At 43.2% G+C, this 15,721-nt stretch overlaps 1 protein-coding gene across 1 annotated transcript in view; it reads right to left on the reverse strand.

Annotated features, from left to right (window-relative positions):
- CORIN (corin, serine peptidase) overlaps positions 1 to 15,520 on the reverse strand; it is a 118,052-nt gene extending 102,532 nt beyond the window's left edge. Inside the window, exon 1 of the mRNA XM_081959718.1 lies at positions 15,444 to 15,520. Within this exon, the coding sequence (XP_081815844.1) occupies positions 15,444 to 15,509 (66 nt within the window). The 5' untranslated portion in view covers positions 15,510 to 15,520. The remainder of the gene's footprint in view (positions 1 to 15,443) is intronic.
- Positions 15,521 to 15,721: the final 201 nt, after the last annotated feature.

Genomic DNA, 15,721 nt, shown 5'->3' on the forward strand with positions numbered 1-15,721 from the left:
GCTGATTGGAAAGATGGTTTATTGATGAAGCAGAACCATGTATGCTGACAAAATGGAGTTGAGAGTAGGTGGTTTTTATACCTTCTTTTGGGCTTTGCATTTGAGCTTCCTGTTCCTGTGCAAGAACATGTATTCTATTTAGTTAGTTAGTTAGTTAGTTTGTCACTCATGCACAAGATAACAGGAATAAGAATAAACATGAATAAGAACACAGGAAATGGCTACAAATAAACGGGGACTGTTATAAATAAATAAATATTGGCTGTTGTCAGATTCCTATGGGATTATGTAGGGGTCATAGCTGGCTCTGTAGCCAAAAGGGGAAATGCAAATCCTAGGTCTGTGATGGCGAACCTATGGCACACGTTTCCGAACTTCCAGGTTACCCGTAGGCCCGTTTTTCGCCCTCCGGAGGCTTCAGGAAAACCTCCGGAATTTGGGGAAGGCAAAAAATGGGTCCATTGTGTGCCAAAAGTGGGGGGAAAGGTATGTGTGCAGGGGATGGGCACACCCGCACATGATCCCCCTGTGCTCCCCCTGCTTTTGGCACGCAATGGGAAAAAGGTTCGCGATCACTGTTCTAGGTGCTCATCTGAGCTAATTTGGTTGAAGTTTAGACTGCTCTGGGGATGGTGCAATGAAGGGGTTTTGGACTGCTATGGGCTGCTTCTAATCCTACCCTTCTGGCTTTGTTTCAAAATATCCTGTCTTGAATGGATTACCAAATCTGCATTTATAAAAGGTGGCCTCCTCAGTTTCTGCTTGGAGGCAGGGAGACTGAGGCTGATTTCTGAATAGGCTGCCTTTTAAAATATTCCTCAGAATATTTCATTATTCTAGGAGGGGAGGGGGCTTCCCACAAAGGAAATCATGGAATGGGATCTGGGATCTGAAAAGTCTTCCTGTGTTAGGAGGAGCCTAGACTCAAGTTTCAGGCACAGGACAAGCAATAGGAAAATCTAAATGGGCTACCATAAATTAATCAACAATTATTAAGATCACTCGTGAAAGTAATATTTGGAACTACATAATGAAAAACAAGCTGTGTCGATCTTCTTAGATGCAAAGAAGCCCTTTGACAATATAACTGGACTTTTTTGTATAAATTGTTTTTAATTTTTTTTTATTTTCATAACAAATAACCACATATATACTGTTACATAACCAACATTTTTTAATATTACTAAATATTTACATCAATTTGTCTTACCATCAACCCCCCAAAACAATTATTGGCTCTTCTGCTCTCCATACACCATATTTGTGCCCTCTCCATCACTTTCTTCTCCCTCTCTCCTCCCCCTCCCTACCTCCTTTTTTCCCTCTGTCATCCTTCTCTACTTCCCCTTCCCCTCTCCTTCTCCCCTCTCCCCTTTCCACTCCTCCTTTCTCTCCTCCTCTTCCCCCCCCCACCGCCCTCTCTCCTATCACTCTGTTCTTCCCTTACCTCTCTCCTCTAGTTCACACTCTTCATCTCATTTGCTTGGTGTATTTCAGCCTCTGATCAAGCTCCATTTTATGTTGATGGTATTTATAATTTCATTTCAATAAACATCTTTACACCCCTCTACTAGTAAATGAAATATTTCAGGAAATATTAAAAGGGCAGAATATTTCCCCTAAAAGGAAGGCAGAAACTCACCCCACACACACTTTTGTCAATGGGCATTAAGGCCTGGGTCAGTCTATTCTACATAACAAAGGTAGGATTAGCCTTCAACCCATCTCACCACCTGGGAAGATTGCATCAGCCAGCAGGACAAATAGGCTTGGATCTCAGCACAGTCTACAGAGTTGCCCCTGCACCGCCCCTTGGGAGTCTGACCACCAATCAGAATGCATTTTTCACACAGGAACGGGAAGCTCTGGGGTGGGGCCCAAGCCCAAGAGAGGGCATAAAACCAGGGCACTCTCAGCATCTCAGCCCTTTTTTTCTTCTTCTTCAACATCTTCAAGGTATGTGACCCCTTTTCCCCCAGGACTTCAAACCATGTGGTCTTGTCCACCATTAAAACCATCTTTCCAAGCAGCCTCCATGTCTCCAGTGTCTTTTCTCCCACTTGGAATTGAACCCAGAAGGACATTTCTTCCAACAATGGATCAAATCAATTTGTACTTCACATACAGCACAAGTAATTGTTAATGGAGATTTTAATGGAGATTTAACCAAAGCATGTGAGATACTAAAAGGAACAAGACAAGGTTGCCCATTGTCCCTTCTCTTATTGATTCTAGTTCTTGAAATACTGAATAAAGGCAAAAGATGAGAGCAATTGGGGCCTAAAGACATTAAAAAGAGATGGATGAGTTTTTGCAAATAATTTGGTGATGGTTCTGGAAAACCTTTTAAAGGGAATTGAATTATTACCCTAATTGGTAATTTAAAAGAATTTGGGTAAGTTTTAAAAAAGACAAAACATGTTAACAAAATCTATAACAATACAAGATCAAACAAAACAAATGAATAAATTGGGCTTTAAGATTGAAAATCTTAAGGCTGAATATTTGGATGTTACGATAACAAACATGAGCTGTATATTATTTCTGTCAACATACAGAAATAACAATTCTGTTAAGATAGGGAATGAAATCAAAAGATAGGTTACGAGGGAAAAATTACGTTCATTACTGGGGAGAATTTCTGTTATTAAAGTTAATATTTCACCTAGAATGTTTATTTTTGTTTCAGACAGTATCTTTTTTGCAAAAAATAATGCAGCATTTAGTCAATGGCAGGATTTTTTTTTTCGGTTCAGAATAGAGGTGGAAGAGACCTTGAGGGTCTTCTAATCCAAGCCCCTGCTCAAGCAGGAGACCCTATACCAGATATGGCTAACCCTTTTGTCGTTGCATGCTGAAAGCTTATGCATGTGCACAACCATAATGCAATGCGCACACGACCTTCTTACTCACCCCGCCCCAGCACATACGCGTGTGACACCCCCATGCTCTCACTGCCCCTGCGCATGCGTCCTCCCCATGCCCTGTTTTGGACCTAGTAGGCCTCCCTGCAGCCTCCTGGGAGCAAAAATGCGAGCATGCACGGTGCAGTTTAGCTGGGGCAACGCCATCACAGCCTTATACCATTTCAGAAAAGTGGCTTTCCAGTCTCTTCTTAAATCCTCCAGTGACGAAGGACCCTCAGCTTCTGGAGGCAAGTTGTTCCACTGGTTAATTGTTCTCACTGTTCTCAATTTAAGTTTCTCCTTAAATTTAGGTGGCTTCTCTCCTTGATTGGTTTCCATGGTTTCTCATCCTGCCAGCTGGTGCTTTGGAAAATAAGCCCCTCTTTTCTTTGTGGAAGCCCCTCAAATATTGGAATACTGCTATTATGTCTCCCCTGGTGCTTCTTTTCTCAACACTAGCCATACCCAATTCTGCAACCGTTCTTCATATGTTTTAGTCTCCAGTCCCCTAATCATCTTTGTTGCTCTTCTCTGCACTTTTTCCAAAGTTTCAACATCCTTTCTGCAATGTGGTAACCAAAACTGGATACAGTATTCCAGGTGTGATCTTATTAGGTTTTATAAAGCGGTATCAATACTTCACATGAATTTGATTCTATACCTTTGTTTATACACTTAAGGGTTGTATTAGCTTTTCTGGCTGTTGCCACACACTCCTGGCTCACATTCCACTTAAATATCTAGGTTTATATCCCAAATATATCTAAATTTATATGGTGGGTGGGAGGGGAACCATAAGTTAAATATGAGGCACTAGAAGATGTAAAGGAAAGTAGAGGATTGAATCTATCTGATTTAAAATAGTATTTTGCTGTCTGTTGCTTAGCTTGGATGAAGAAGTGGATGCTCCTGAAAAATAGAAGATTTGGTATTGTGAAAAGGCGAGTGAAAAACATACTATGAGATTTAAGTAGCATGGATATTTCTGGTATGATAAAGCTAAGTTACATATACTATAGATTTTAAAAATGCTATCTTAGAGGTACCATTTTGAGAATGTGGAGTAAATACAAATCTAAGCGGTGTCTGAAGATATCTTTGCTTCTCTTAACACAATTAATTTTTATTATTAAAATGTACTTTTGTTGAAATTTGAGGCAGAAGAACAAGTGAAAGAATGCATGATAAAAGAGGCTAAGAATTTTGGTTTAATATATAAAGGGAACAAGGGGAAAATATGTAGTCGAAAGGCTTAAATTTACATTATGTTCTTGTCTTAAAGAATTTGTTATATCATGATGTACTGTTGGTATACGGTACCAGAAAAATTCTCTGGAATGTATAAAGGTACTATGAATTTTTGCTGCAAATAGAACAATATGAAGGAACAACCAGAGGAATGCTGTCGATATAGTTTACTTGGACTTTAATAAGGCATTTGATAAGGTAGACCATAACCTACTACTAGATAAAGTAGAAGAATGTGGGTTGGACAGCATCACCACCAGATGGATTCGTAACTGGCTGACCAACCACACTCAACGTGTAGTTCTCAATGGAACTGCATCTACATGGAGGGAAGTATGCAGTGGAGTACCCCAAGGCTCTGTTTTGGGCCCAGTACTCTTCAACATCTTCATCAATGATTTGGATGAAGGAATAAATGGGCAACTCATCAAATTTGCAGATGACACCAAGCTGGCAGGAATAGCCAACACTCCACAAGACAGGCTTAAGATACAGAAGGATCTTGACAAACAAACATTGGGCACTATCTAATAAAATGAAATTCAATGGTGAAAAGAGTAAGGTTCTACATTTAGGCAAGAAAAACAAAATGCACAGGTACAGTATAGGTGATACCTTGCTCAATAGTAGTAACTGTGAGAGGGATCTTGGAGTCCTAGTGGACAACCATTTAAATATGAGCCAGCAGTGTGCAGCAGCTGCCAAAAAAGCCAACACAGTTCTAGGCTGCATAAACAGAGGGATAGAATCAAGATCACGTGAAATGTTAATACCACTTTATAATGCCTTGGTAAGGCCCCACTTGGAATACGGCATTCAGTTCTTGTCGCCACGATGTAGAACAGATGTGGAGACTCTGGAGAGAGTGCAGAGAAGAGCAACAAAGATGATTAGGGGACTGGAGACTAAAACATATGAAGAACGGTTGCAGGAACTGGGTATGTTTAGCTTAAGAGAAAGAACCTGAGGGTAGAACAAGAAGCAATGGGTGGAAACTAATCAAGGAGAGAAGCAACCTAGAACTGAGGAGAAATTTCCTGACCGTTAGAACAATTAATCAGTGGAACATCTTGCCTCCAGAAGTTGTGAATGCCCCAACACTGGAAGTCTTTAAGAAGATGTTGGATAGCCATTTGTCTGGAATGGTATAGGGTTTCCTCCCTAGGCAGGGGGTTGGACTAGAAGACCTCCAAGGTCCCTTCCAACTCTGCTATTGTATTGTATTAAGGAACATTATATTTGGTAGACCTTTACCAAAGCCAGACATTTTTGAATTCAAACACATGTATTAATTCATATGGTTTTAAAGACTAATATATAATTGAAACCAGAGACTTTTCTTATGGGACTAATGGATAAACAGCGGGGGGGGGGGGGAGTCATGGGACTTTGTTTTGTATTATTGTAGCCAGATTATTATATGTTCAGCACTCCTTCCCACAATGGATGATGGTTGATAAAGATGATGGAACTTGCAGAGATGTCTAAAGTGACTTCCTTATTAATGAAGGGACAACATCTATATTTATTTCTATCTGGAAACCCCTTATAGACTTTTTGATGAAACAAAATAAACTTCTGATTTGCGGTTTTAATGTTGAGAAAATATTAGATAATAGAAAAGAGTGAGCTTTTTGTAACTACAGAATATAATGACACAATTGCCACAAAGAAATCCAAAGTTTCTATTTCTTTTTATCTTTTATTTTTGCACCTTTGTGATTTGCTTTCTTTTTTCCCTTCCCTTCTTTACTTTGTATTAGTTTTCGTTAGTTTTTAATCTTTCTTTTAAATGTATACAAAATATGCAATGTATGTAAAAATATCAATCACTAGCTGATAACCTGGCGTTGCCTGGGTATTTATAGACGTCGAAGTGTTTGTCTGACGGAGCCATTGAGAGGGGCCTTTCGTCTCCCTACTCCCATGCCCATCATCCCTGCCCTCTCCCTTCCCCCTCCCATGCGCTCCTCTTTCCCACGCTGTCTACGATCCTGGCACTTTGCCCCAAGTCTATCAGGCGCTTCCCCATTGGTCCACTGGAGGGCGAACGTCACGGCTGGTTAAGGGGCCAGGCGTTCCAGATTTATGCTGGAACACACACACACACACACACACACACACACACACACACACACACCAGGGTATCTTACACACCCTCCAATATTTGTTTCCAGAGGAAAAGTCATCTGTGTATCAAGTTTGGTTGAAATTGTTGCATCAATTTTTTCTGGAAGGATTAAGCCCCATTTGGCTCTAAAAAGAAATCTCTGCTGCATAAGATGTAAAAAGTGAGCTATATTGTTTGGGGATGTTGGAAGAAATGTCCTTCTGGGTTCAGTTCCAAGTGGGGAGAAAGACACTGGAAACATGGAGACTGTTTGGAAAGATGGTTTTAACGGTGGACAGGACCACGTGGTTTGAGGTCCAGGGGGAAAAGGGGGTCACACGTCTTGAAGATCTTGAAGAAAAAAGGGAAGAGATGCTGAGAGAGTCTGAGTTTTATACTCTATCTTGGACCCCACCTTAGTTTCCTGTTCCTGTCCAGGAAATGTATCCTATTGGCTGTCAGACTCCCAGGGGGCGGGGGGTCTTAGCTAACTTTGTAGGCTGTCTGTCTTTTGAGACCCAAGCTTGGTTGAGCTGCTGCTGGGTGATGATGTAATGAAAGGGCTTTGGGATTCCTACTATGGCTCTGCCTGAAGTAGGTAGATCTTTGTTATGTAGACTAGACTGGCTCAGACCTTAATGGCCCATTGCCAAAGGTGGAGGGGGCAGGAAGCTGCAGGGAGCTGCTTTGTCTTTAAAGCATGTTTCTCCTTTTCTCATCCAGGGAAATATAATATTCTGTCTTTTTAATATTTCCTAAAATATTTCATTTTTCTAAGAGATGGGTAGGTGCTAACTTCCTACAGGGACTCAAAATGTAGATTATTTTTGTTTGCTTTTTTTCTTTTTTTCTTTACATGCAATACTTTCATTTCATTTCCAATCCACATTTGAATTTTTTAGATCCAGAGAAGCGGAAGCTTCAGCTACCAAATTTCTATTTGTTGTAGAATCAATATGGCACACGTGTCCACATATTTTTAGAGAACTGTGGGTCTCTAATTGCTCTTGTTGAGATCTGCCCTGATGACAACTCTTTACTTACAGCTGGCCCTTGATATTTCCTTCAAGAGAAGCCAAAGTCGGAGACAACTCTCCCAGTTCCCTTTTCAGATGTTAAGCAGAAGCAGGAAAACCATTCATTCCCCTTCTGGAATTAGACACTTAATCCTGCAGCTGTATGGCTTTGCTTCATGCCAAAACTGACTTGGAGCTCCCAATGGCCTCAGGGAAACCAATAAGTATGAATCTTGGCAATTATGGGTATCTACTATGATAGGGAGAAGACTGCGTACTTACTGTCAATCCTGTGTTAGATTCTTCCCCAGCATCCTGGGGTTTTATTTCTATAGTGGTCTTTTTCCCCTCAGATTTTCCATTGCTCAGGGAAGCACTGAGTCCCGGGAATCTAACATATTTATTATTTATTTTATTTTATTGAATTTATAGACCACCCCCTCTCCCCGAAGGGACTCGGGGCGGTGTACAGACAACAGCTAAAAAACCATATACACAGTAGAAAATATTAAATACCCCTTAAAAACAGATTAAATATAAAGCCTGTACAATAATAATAAAAATTAAAAAGCAGCTTAAAAGGTCTACCAACATTTAAAATACCGGCCAGAAGGATTGAAGATTAAAGCTACGGTTAGGCCAGGCCAGCTAATTGGAACAGGTGGGTCTTGAGTTTCTTGCCGAAGGAGCGGAGATCGGTGGTTGTTCTGATGTCGGGGGGGAGGTCATTCCAGAGGGTCGGGCCCATCACAGAGAAGGCCCTACTCCTGGGCGCCGCCCGCTGGCATTGCCTAGTGGACGGCACCCGGAGGAGTCCCTCTCTGTGAGAGCGAATTGGTCGCAGGGATGTATGGGGTAGGATGCGATCCCGCAGATAGCTAGGTCCTGTGCCATGGAGCGCTTTAAAGATAATGGTCAACACCTTGAAACGCACCCGAAAAGCCACAGGTAGCCAGTGCAGTCCGCGCAGGAGAGGTGTTATATGGGAGTACCTGGTACTTCCCATGATTGCCTGCGCGGCCGCATTCTGGACCAGCTGCAGCCTTCGGGTGCATCTCAAGGGGAGCCCCATGTAGAGAGCATTGCAATAGTCCAGACGGGACGTCACAAGTGCATGGGTGACTGTGTGAAGGGCGTCCCGGTCCAATAGGGGACGCAATTGGCGCACCAGGCGAACCTGGTGGAACGCCCCCCCTTGCCACGGCTGTCACATGGTCATCCATCGACAGCCGGGCATCCAGGAGGACGCCCAAATTGCGTGCCCGTTCCACGGGGGCCAGTTGTTCGCCCCCGATGGCCAGTGATGGAACCCACTGGTTGAACATAGCGGGGCCATACCTATTTATAACTTCAGGACTGGAGGCGGGGGGGGGATTGTCTTTCCGGCTGCTTTAGGCTTCCTTTGGCTTTCAGTGGGGGAGGAGAAAAAGGATACCATCCACAACACAAGGCTGGTAGCTCCCAAGGTATTTTAATGTCAGCTGTGAGGAAATCTCCAAGTTTGTCATTCGCAATCCCCAAAATGGCAGTCTTCCTCACCCATTAAGGTTCAGGGGCATTTTCTGCTCCTGCCAAATTTCTTCTAAACATTACATCTACTTGAGAAGCTTCTATCTATCTATCTATCTATCTATCTATCTATCTATCTATCTATCTATCTATCTATCATCGTCTGTCTGTCTGTCTGTCTGTCTGTCTGTCTATCTATCTATCTATCTATCTATCTATCTATCTATCTATCTATCTATCTATCTATCTATCTATCTAAAAGCGAAATACCACTCACCCATCATCACAAAATCTCCAGAACTGTAAAGCCTACAAAATTGAAATTCGGTACGTATGTTCCTCTTGGCTTCTATAGATGCTCACTAAGAAAGGATTTTTCGAAATGACAATTAGATTATCAGTACTCCTTATACAATGTTATAACACATGTCGATGCTAAGGAGTTAAGATGTTCTACTCCCCCTCCCCACCTGAAAGGAACTCTGTTCTAACTGCCAGTTGCTTTATATGGGTGTGGCCCGCACGTGAATCATCCGGCCTGTGGGATGGCCTGATCACATGGTTTCGTAGCAAAGCACAGGTATCCAGCTAATATATAATATTGGTGAGGGGTGTACCTCGCATTTATAAAGATTCACACCTAAATATAAGCAAGGGGAGGCAGGATTTTATTCCTCAATGGAACCAATTCCAAATAAATCTTTCAAGCCTGGGTGTGTCTGCAGATCACAAAACGAAATAAGAGCATCTATTCTTTTTCATAAGATAATGAATTCCAGAATTACAAAGACACAATTCTTAATTCACACTATTTCAAAATGATTAACCGTATCCAATTACGAGTCAGAGAGAGCAAATTACTTTCGTTTTGCCTTCTTTAAAAGGACATGCTTAATTAAATCACATAATTGTGGGGAAATTTATGCTGAACAGAATTCATAAGCTGCCAGATATAAATCAATGTTCACCTTAGTAATGATTCCTATTTGCAATTCTGTAATCTATTTCAGGGAAACATTATTCACAATCTCTCCTTGAGGTGACTGTCTATCAATTATAATTTTGTTTTTGTATCTTTTCTATTTATTTTGACCTAGATGTTTTTCACTAGACTGCTACATTTACTCTATTGCTATGCTTGGAGAACCTATACTGTGTTTGGGAATCTTCTCTTTTTTTCATAGACAATAAATATTCCTAGTTTATTTGAAATAGCAACAGCATGTGGAAAACACATGTTTAATATTTCAATTTCTTTGCACATCAGAAGCACATGGACTAAACGAATAAACACCTACTGTTTCTTCAGAGCTGCACTAATATGCCACTATACAGTCAGTCCTCAACTTACGACAACTGAGCTAAAAATTGCTGAGACATTTGTTAAGTGAGTTTTGCCCCATTTTATGACCTTCCTTGCCACAGTTAACTGGATCCCTGCAGTTGTTAAGTTAGTAACACGGCTGTTAAATGAATCTGACTTTGCTTGTCAGAAGATTCTGGGACACTGCAACCGTCATAAATATGAGTCAAATTTGGATCATGTGACCATGGAGATGCTGCAATGGTCTTAAGGGTGAAAATTTTCATAAGTCATTTTTGGCAGGGCTGTTGTAACTTTGAACGGTCAATAAATGAATCATTGTAAAATGAGGATTATCTGTACTAGAAGAAAATTTAGGTCAGTACAACAAAGCATTTATGCTTTTGCTTAAAAGTTGCTAGGATTGTTCAGACCACCTGAGCCTCGGTAGGTGGCAGCCTAAAGCCAATCTTGAAAAAATAAGACCTATCAAACCTGGTTTCGTTCCTTGGATGAAAGATTACCTGGACGTGTCAGGGCTGTAAAACAAAATGGCTACCCTGTTTCCCTGAAAATAAGACCTCCCTGGATAATAAACCCAATCAGGCTTTTCAGCGCGTGCGCTAAAATAAGCTCTCCCCGAAAATATTTAAAAGCATACGCAGCTGGTCCCCGCCATTTCCTCTGTTTGCTTGCTGCGCAAACAAGGTGAGGTGAGGTGAGGCTGGAGGGGGGGAGAGAGGGGGGGAACATGCCCCACACACCCCACACGCCCTTACCTAACAGCTGCTCCCATAACCCTAGCCACAGTGCCCCTTCTGTCACACTAATGGCCGCCTCAAAAAGAGTGGCATGCCCAGTGACACGCCTCATGCCCCACTCCTTACCTACCGTCATTTACTCCTGTAGCTGAGCGGTGTTTTGATTGAAAAGCGTCCAACTGACTAGTGGCTGTGTTGTGCTGTTGCAGCCGCCATGAGGTGCCCACACTCACCGCCTCCCGCACCTCAAAATAATAAGACCTCCCCGAAAATAAGGCCAAGCACTCATTTTGGGGGTCAAAAGAAAATAAGACCCTGTCTTATTTTCTGGGAAACGCGGTAGTTGAAAAATATCTGTCATGAAGCAGGAAGTTATTTCTGTATTGTTTTGAGAAAATGACTTGACATCTTCTGGAAAGCCTTTACCCTTCCTAACTTCTTGGGTTCACATAATGGAAAACCACAGAAGTAGAAGCTGAATGAACACATCCAAGCTAGAAATTATGAATGTCTTTAAATCAGACCCATGGCTATATCCCTCCTAGGGGCTTCGCACATCAGAACATGAATTATGGGATGATGTTGTACCAGTAATGATAGTAGGCTTTTTTTATCACAACGGGTACACAAAGTGCCAATGAATCATTAGTGATTGAGGAAATGGCTTAAGATTCCAAATTCTGCACTCCTTTAGAACTGCAGGCAGAAGTCTACAGCTTCTTTCTAACCTCTGGTATTTTGGATGCTTTTTAAAATTGAACAGAAGTTGTATGAGCAACTGGGTGGAAATGACCATGCAAGAATCCTGCCACCCTATCCTCTCCTCTCCAGCATTTTCTTCCAGAGTCTGCTATTTATTTATTTTTTGCCGCTCTATTCGTTTTTTGCAGATATATTTAAAAAACACTAACTTCTGTTTTCAGGTGTAGCCCAACAGCAAAAGCAGGATGTGCAAAATTGTGAGAATTATTAAGTACTCCACATTATACCAGCACTTTCCTGATTGCCTTTGCTCTCCCTTGAGAGTGAATCCCCATTTAATCCAGAAGAGAAATCTCAATGGAAAAGAGCAAAGTAGGAATACTAAATGCAACATCCAAAAAAAGTTCTATGGATGCTTAAAATACACATAACTCTTTGTCCAACTGTATTATTTTAGGGTCTCCCATGTACAAGGCCACCAACAGAATGTACAAAATAGCTTTGATATCTATCTCATAAAAAGGGAATGAATAGTCTATCAACTCCCCGCCAGAATGCCTCCCAAAAAATCAAAAACCTAAAACTAGGAGATGAAATTACGGTTGCATTCAATGTCACAGCACTCTTATATATACATCAATAGTCCCAGAACTAGCAAAAGAATCCATGGCGGCAGTACCTAGCTGAATACATTAAGATGGAAATACCTGACTCATGGATCTTATCAACCCTTGCTTCACTACCCACATTCAGTTTGGTGGACAAAAGAATAGAATAGAATAGAATAGAATAGAAGAGAAGAGAAGAGAAGAGAAGAGAAGAGAAGAGAAGAGAAGAGAAGAGAAGAGAATGCTTTATTGTCTTTGGTGCATAAGCTCTCAGTGTACATAAGGAGAATAAAATACATTCCTGAAGAATAAAAAGATACAAAACTTAGTGATTGTCAAGGTTACTAAAAAGCTATCAAATCGTACTAGGAAACAAATAAAAACAATATACCAAATTGAAAGATACAAGCAACATGTTTATAGTCATAAGTGGGACCAGAGAGATACTAGGAAGGAAGAGAAGAATAATAGTAATACAGTTTTAGTAAATTATTGACAGTGCTGTGGGGATTAGTTGTTTAGCAGAGTGATGGCATTCGGGGAAAAACTGTCCTTGTGTCTAGTTGTTCTGCCTTATAGTGTCATTTTGAGGGTGGAAGCTGAAACAATTTATGTCCAGGATGTGAGGGGGTCTGTAGATATTTTCACAGCCCTCTTTCATATACCAGAAAATCATTCCAACAAGGATCAGCACTCTCAGGATTCATAGCAGAGGCTATAATGCAACCTCTAGAAACTCCAGCACTCCCACAAGTATCTTTGTTGTTATAAAGAAGGAACAACTATAGAGAAGACCCCTGAAACAATCCATGTTTACTAAAGAAATAAAATTCACACGGGAAGAAGAAAACATGCCTATTCTTCCTAGATATTCTCAACAGCAGAAGAAACAGCCAGTCTGATGGGGGGGGGGGGAAATCACTCTTACCAAGTGCTCCAATACTGAAGTAGCAACCCAACCTCTCACAAGAGTTGTGTAAGAACATAATTCAGATGAGTGCAACCACACTGGAGCAACCCAGAATGCCACAATAAGGAAACAGACTGCCTATTCGCACCTTCCAACAAAATGGATACCCACTTGTCAAAAAATTCCCTTACTACTGAATCCACCACATCAAGCCAAGCCAAGTTGTGAAATGGAAAAGCAAACAACACTGGCAGGGTAAGTCGTGTGTACTAAACAGGGACAAAACCCCACATTCATTAGCACCGATGATGTTATCTAGTCAGTAACAAAGCACCTGCAAACAAACAACCTCAGAGAGCACCAGCGATTCCATTTTTTTTCTCTCTTTCTTTCTCTTCCTATGTTCTCTGAGGATAAATCATCATTTACTACAGGTAGTTCTCAACTTACGACCACAATTGAAGCAACATTTATATTGTTAAGTGAGAAATTTGATAAGTGAGTTTTGCCCCATTTGACGACTTTTCTTTCCATGTTTGTTAAGTGAATCACTTTGGTTGTTAAATTTGTATCACGTTAAGAAAACAATTTGTGACAGTGAGAACAATTGGCTGTGGAACAGAAGTCGCCTTCAGAAGTTGGTGGAGCTTCATCACTGCAAAGTTTCAAGAAGAGACTGGACTGCCATCTGTCAGAAATGGTGTAGGATCTCCTGCTTGAGCAGGGGGTTGGACTAGATGACTTACAAGGTCCCTTCCAACGCTGTTATTCTAAAACAAAAGTGAATCTGGTTTCCTTCTCCTTCCCGAGAGGCATATTCTTTCTTCTTCCTGGGAAACCCTTGGGCTCGCAGGTCCCAAATCACCCGGGGACTGAGTTTGAATCGGTACCGCGTCTCCCCGTCCTAGTCCAAACTCTTGCAACCGGCTTGCATCTCCCGCCAATGTGCAAATCTCCGGTCGCAAGCCCGGATCGCAAAGGCGGGAATTCAGCGTCCAGCGCCAAGTAAATTTGCCGGTTTACGAGTTGGCTTCCACAATCCGGTTTGCAAAAAAACCTAACCCTGCCCGAATCAGCTCACAACATCTCAGAAATGAACAAAGCTGCGAAACTCAGTTTTTGCCCGGATTCTCCTTGGTGATGGAAGTGGCCGGCTCCCTACGTTAACACAGTCGTGTGAATCACAAAGGAAGGAAGGGAGAGAGGAAGGGAGGAAAAAGAAAGGAAGGAAACGAAGAAAAAAATAAAGGAAGAAAGAAAAATAAAGGAAGGAAGGTAGAAAGAAAAAATGAAGGAAGGAAGGTAGAAAGAAAAAAGAAAGGAAGAAAGGAAGGAAGGGAAAAAAAGGAAGGAAGGAAGGAAGGAAGGAAGGAAGGAAGGAAGGAAGGAAGGAAGGAAGGAAAGAAGAAAAATAAAGGAAGGAAGGAAAGAAGGAAGAAAAAAGAAAGATCAAACGTGACCAAAGTTAAAAGAGCCAAGGTGCCACTGCCGCTAACTATAGTCAAACTAGGGTCAACCTGAATCATGATTTGGGTCAGCCAGGTACCAATCGCACGGGTACTACCGATCTCGAAGCGATGCAGGCAGGGTTGTTGCGTTCCCGCAACAACCAGCACAAAATAAGGCGCGCGTTTTCAAACCGACTGGTTTATGCCAATTCTGATCTGAACCGCTGGGAACGGGGCGGCATAGCAATAGGGGGTCGGACTAGATGACCTCCAAGGTCCCTTCCAAAACTCCGTGACTGTCTCTTTCGACTCCCTGGAAACCTCCCGTGGGGGGGGAGGGACCTTCGTTAAATCAACCTGTCGGCCGAGAAATCCAAGCCGGTTTCCCCTCGCGCAACTTTTCTCTCTCTGCGCGCCCGGAGAGATTCCCGCCGAAAAACCGCTCAGGCGGTCGGACGGCGCCCCTTGAATCCCACCGGGGATTCAAGGGGCACCGTCCGACCGCCTGAGGGGAAGAATCGGGCGGGGAAATCTCGACGGCCACCCCCACGCTTGGTTACTGCCCGGTTCCTGTTGCGCGCACCCGGGGGGAAACCCTTTCAGTCGCTTCGCGCCGTCCTTTCCAACGCCCGCGGTTCCCTTCTGGGGCAGAAAAGCGCAGCCCGACTCCGCTCCTACTTTCCGGAGCAGAAAAGGAGGACTGGAGCCGGGCTCCCCAAGTGATGGATCCCCAAAGATCATCAGTCCGGCTTTAGATCCCCACCCCCAAGAACAGATCCTCCCGGAGCCCAGCTCTCTTCCCACGACCCGTTCTGGGAAGGAGAGAGTCCCGGCCGGCGCGCTTGGCTTGGTCTCCTTCAGACGGCGCCGTTGGGCTGGGAGGGGCGCGCGGAGGAGAGGATGAGCCCGCGTCCGCCCTTACCTGCTCGGCGGGGAGGTCATGCCGGGAGCCCTCCGCCTCCGCAGGGAGCCGGTCGGGAGGAGACATGCTCTCTGACCTTCCCGTCTTCGCCGCCGCCGCCGCCGCCGCCGCTTGGCTCCTGACGCGGTCGCGGCGGCTTAAAGCCAACCCGTCTCCCCCCCCTCCCCCGTCTCGCTTCACGGCAGGCAGGCGGATCCCGAGTGGGGGTGGCTCCCGTTCGGCGATCCCCACCCAGCCCCGGCCGGGTCCCCGTCGGAGCCGCCGGAGTAGACCCCCAG

Source organism: Natrix helvetica (assembly GCF_964273705.1).
Source record: "Natrix helvetica genome assembly, chromosome: 7".
Classification (NCBI taxonomy): domain Eukaryota; kingdom Metazoa; phylum Chordata; class Lepidosauria; order Squamata; family Natricidae; genus Natrix; species Natrix helvetica.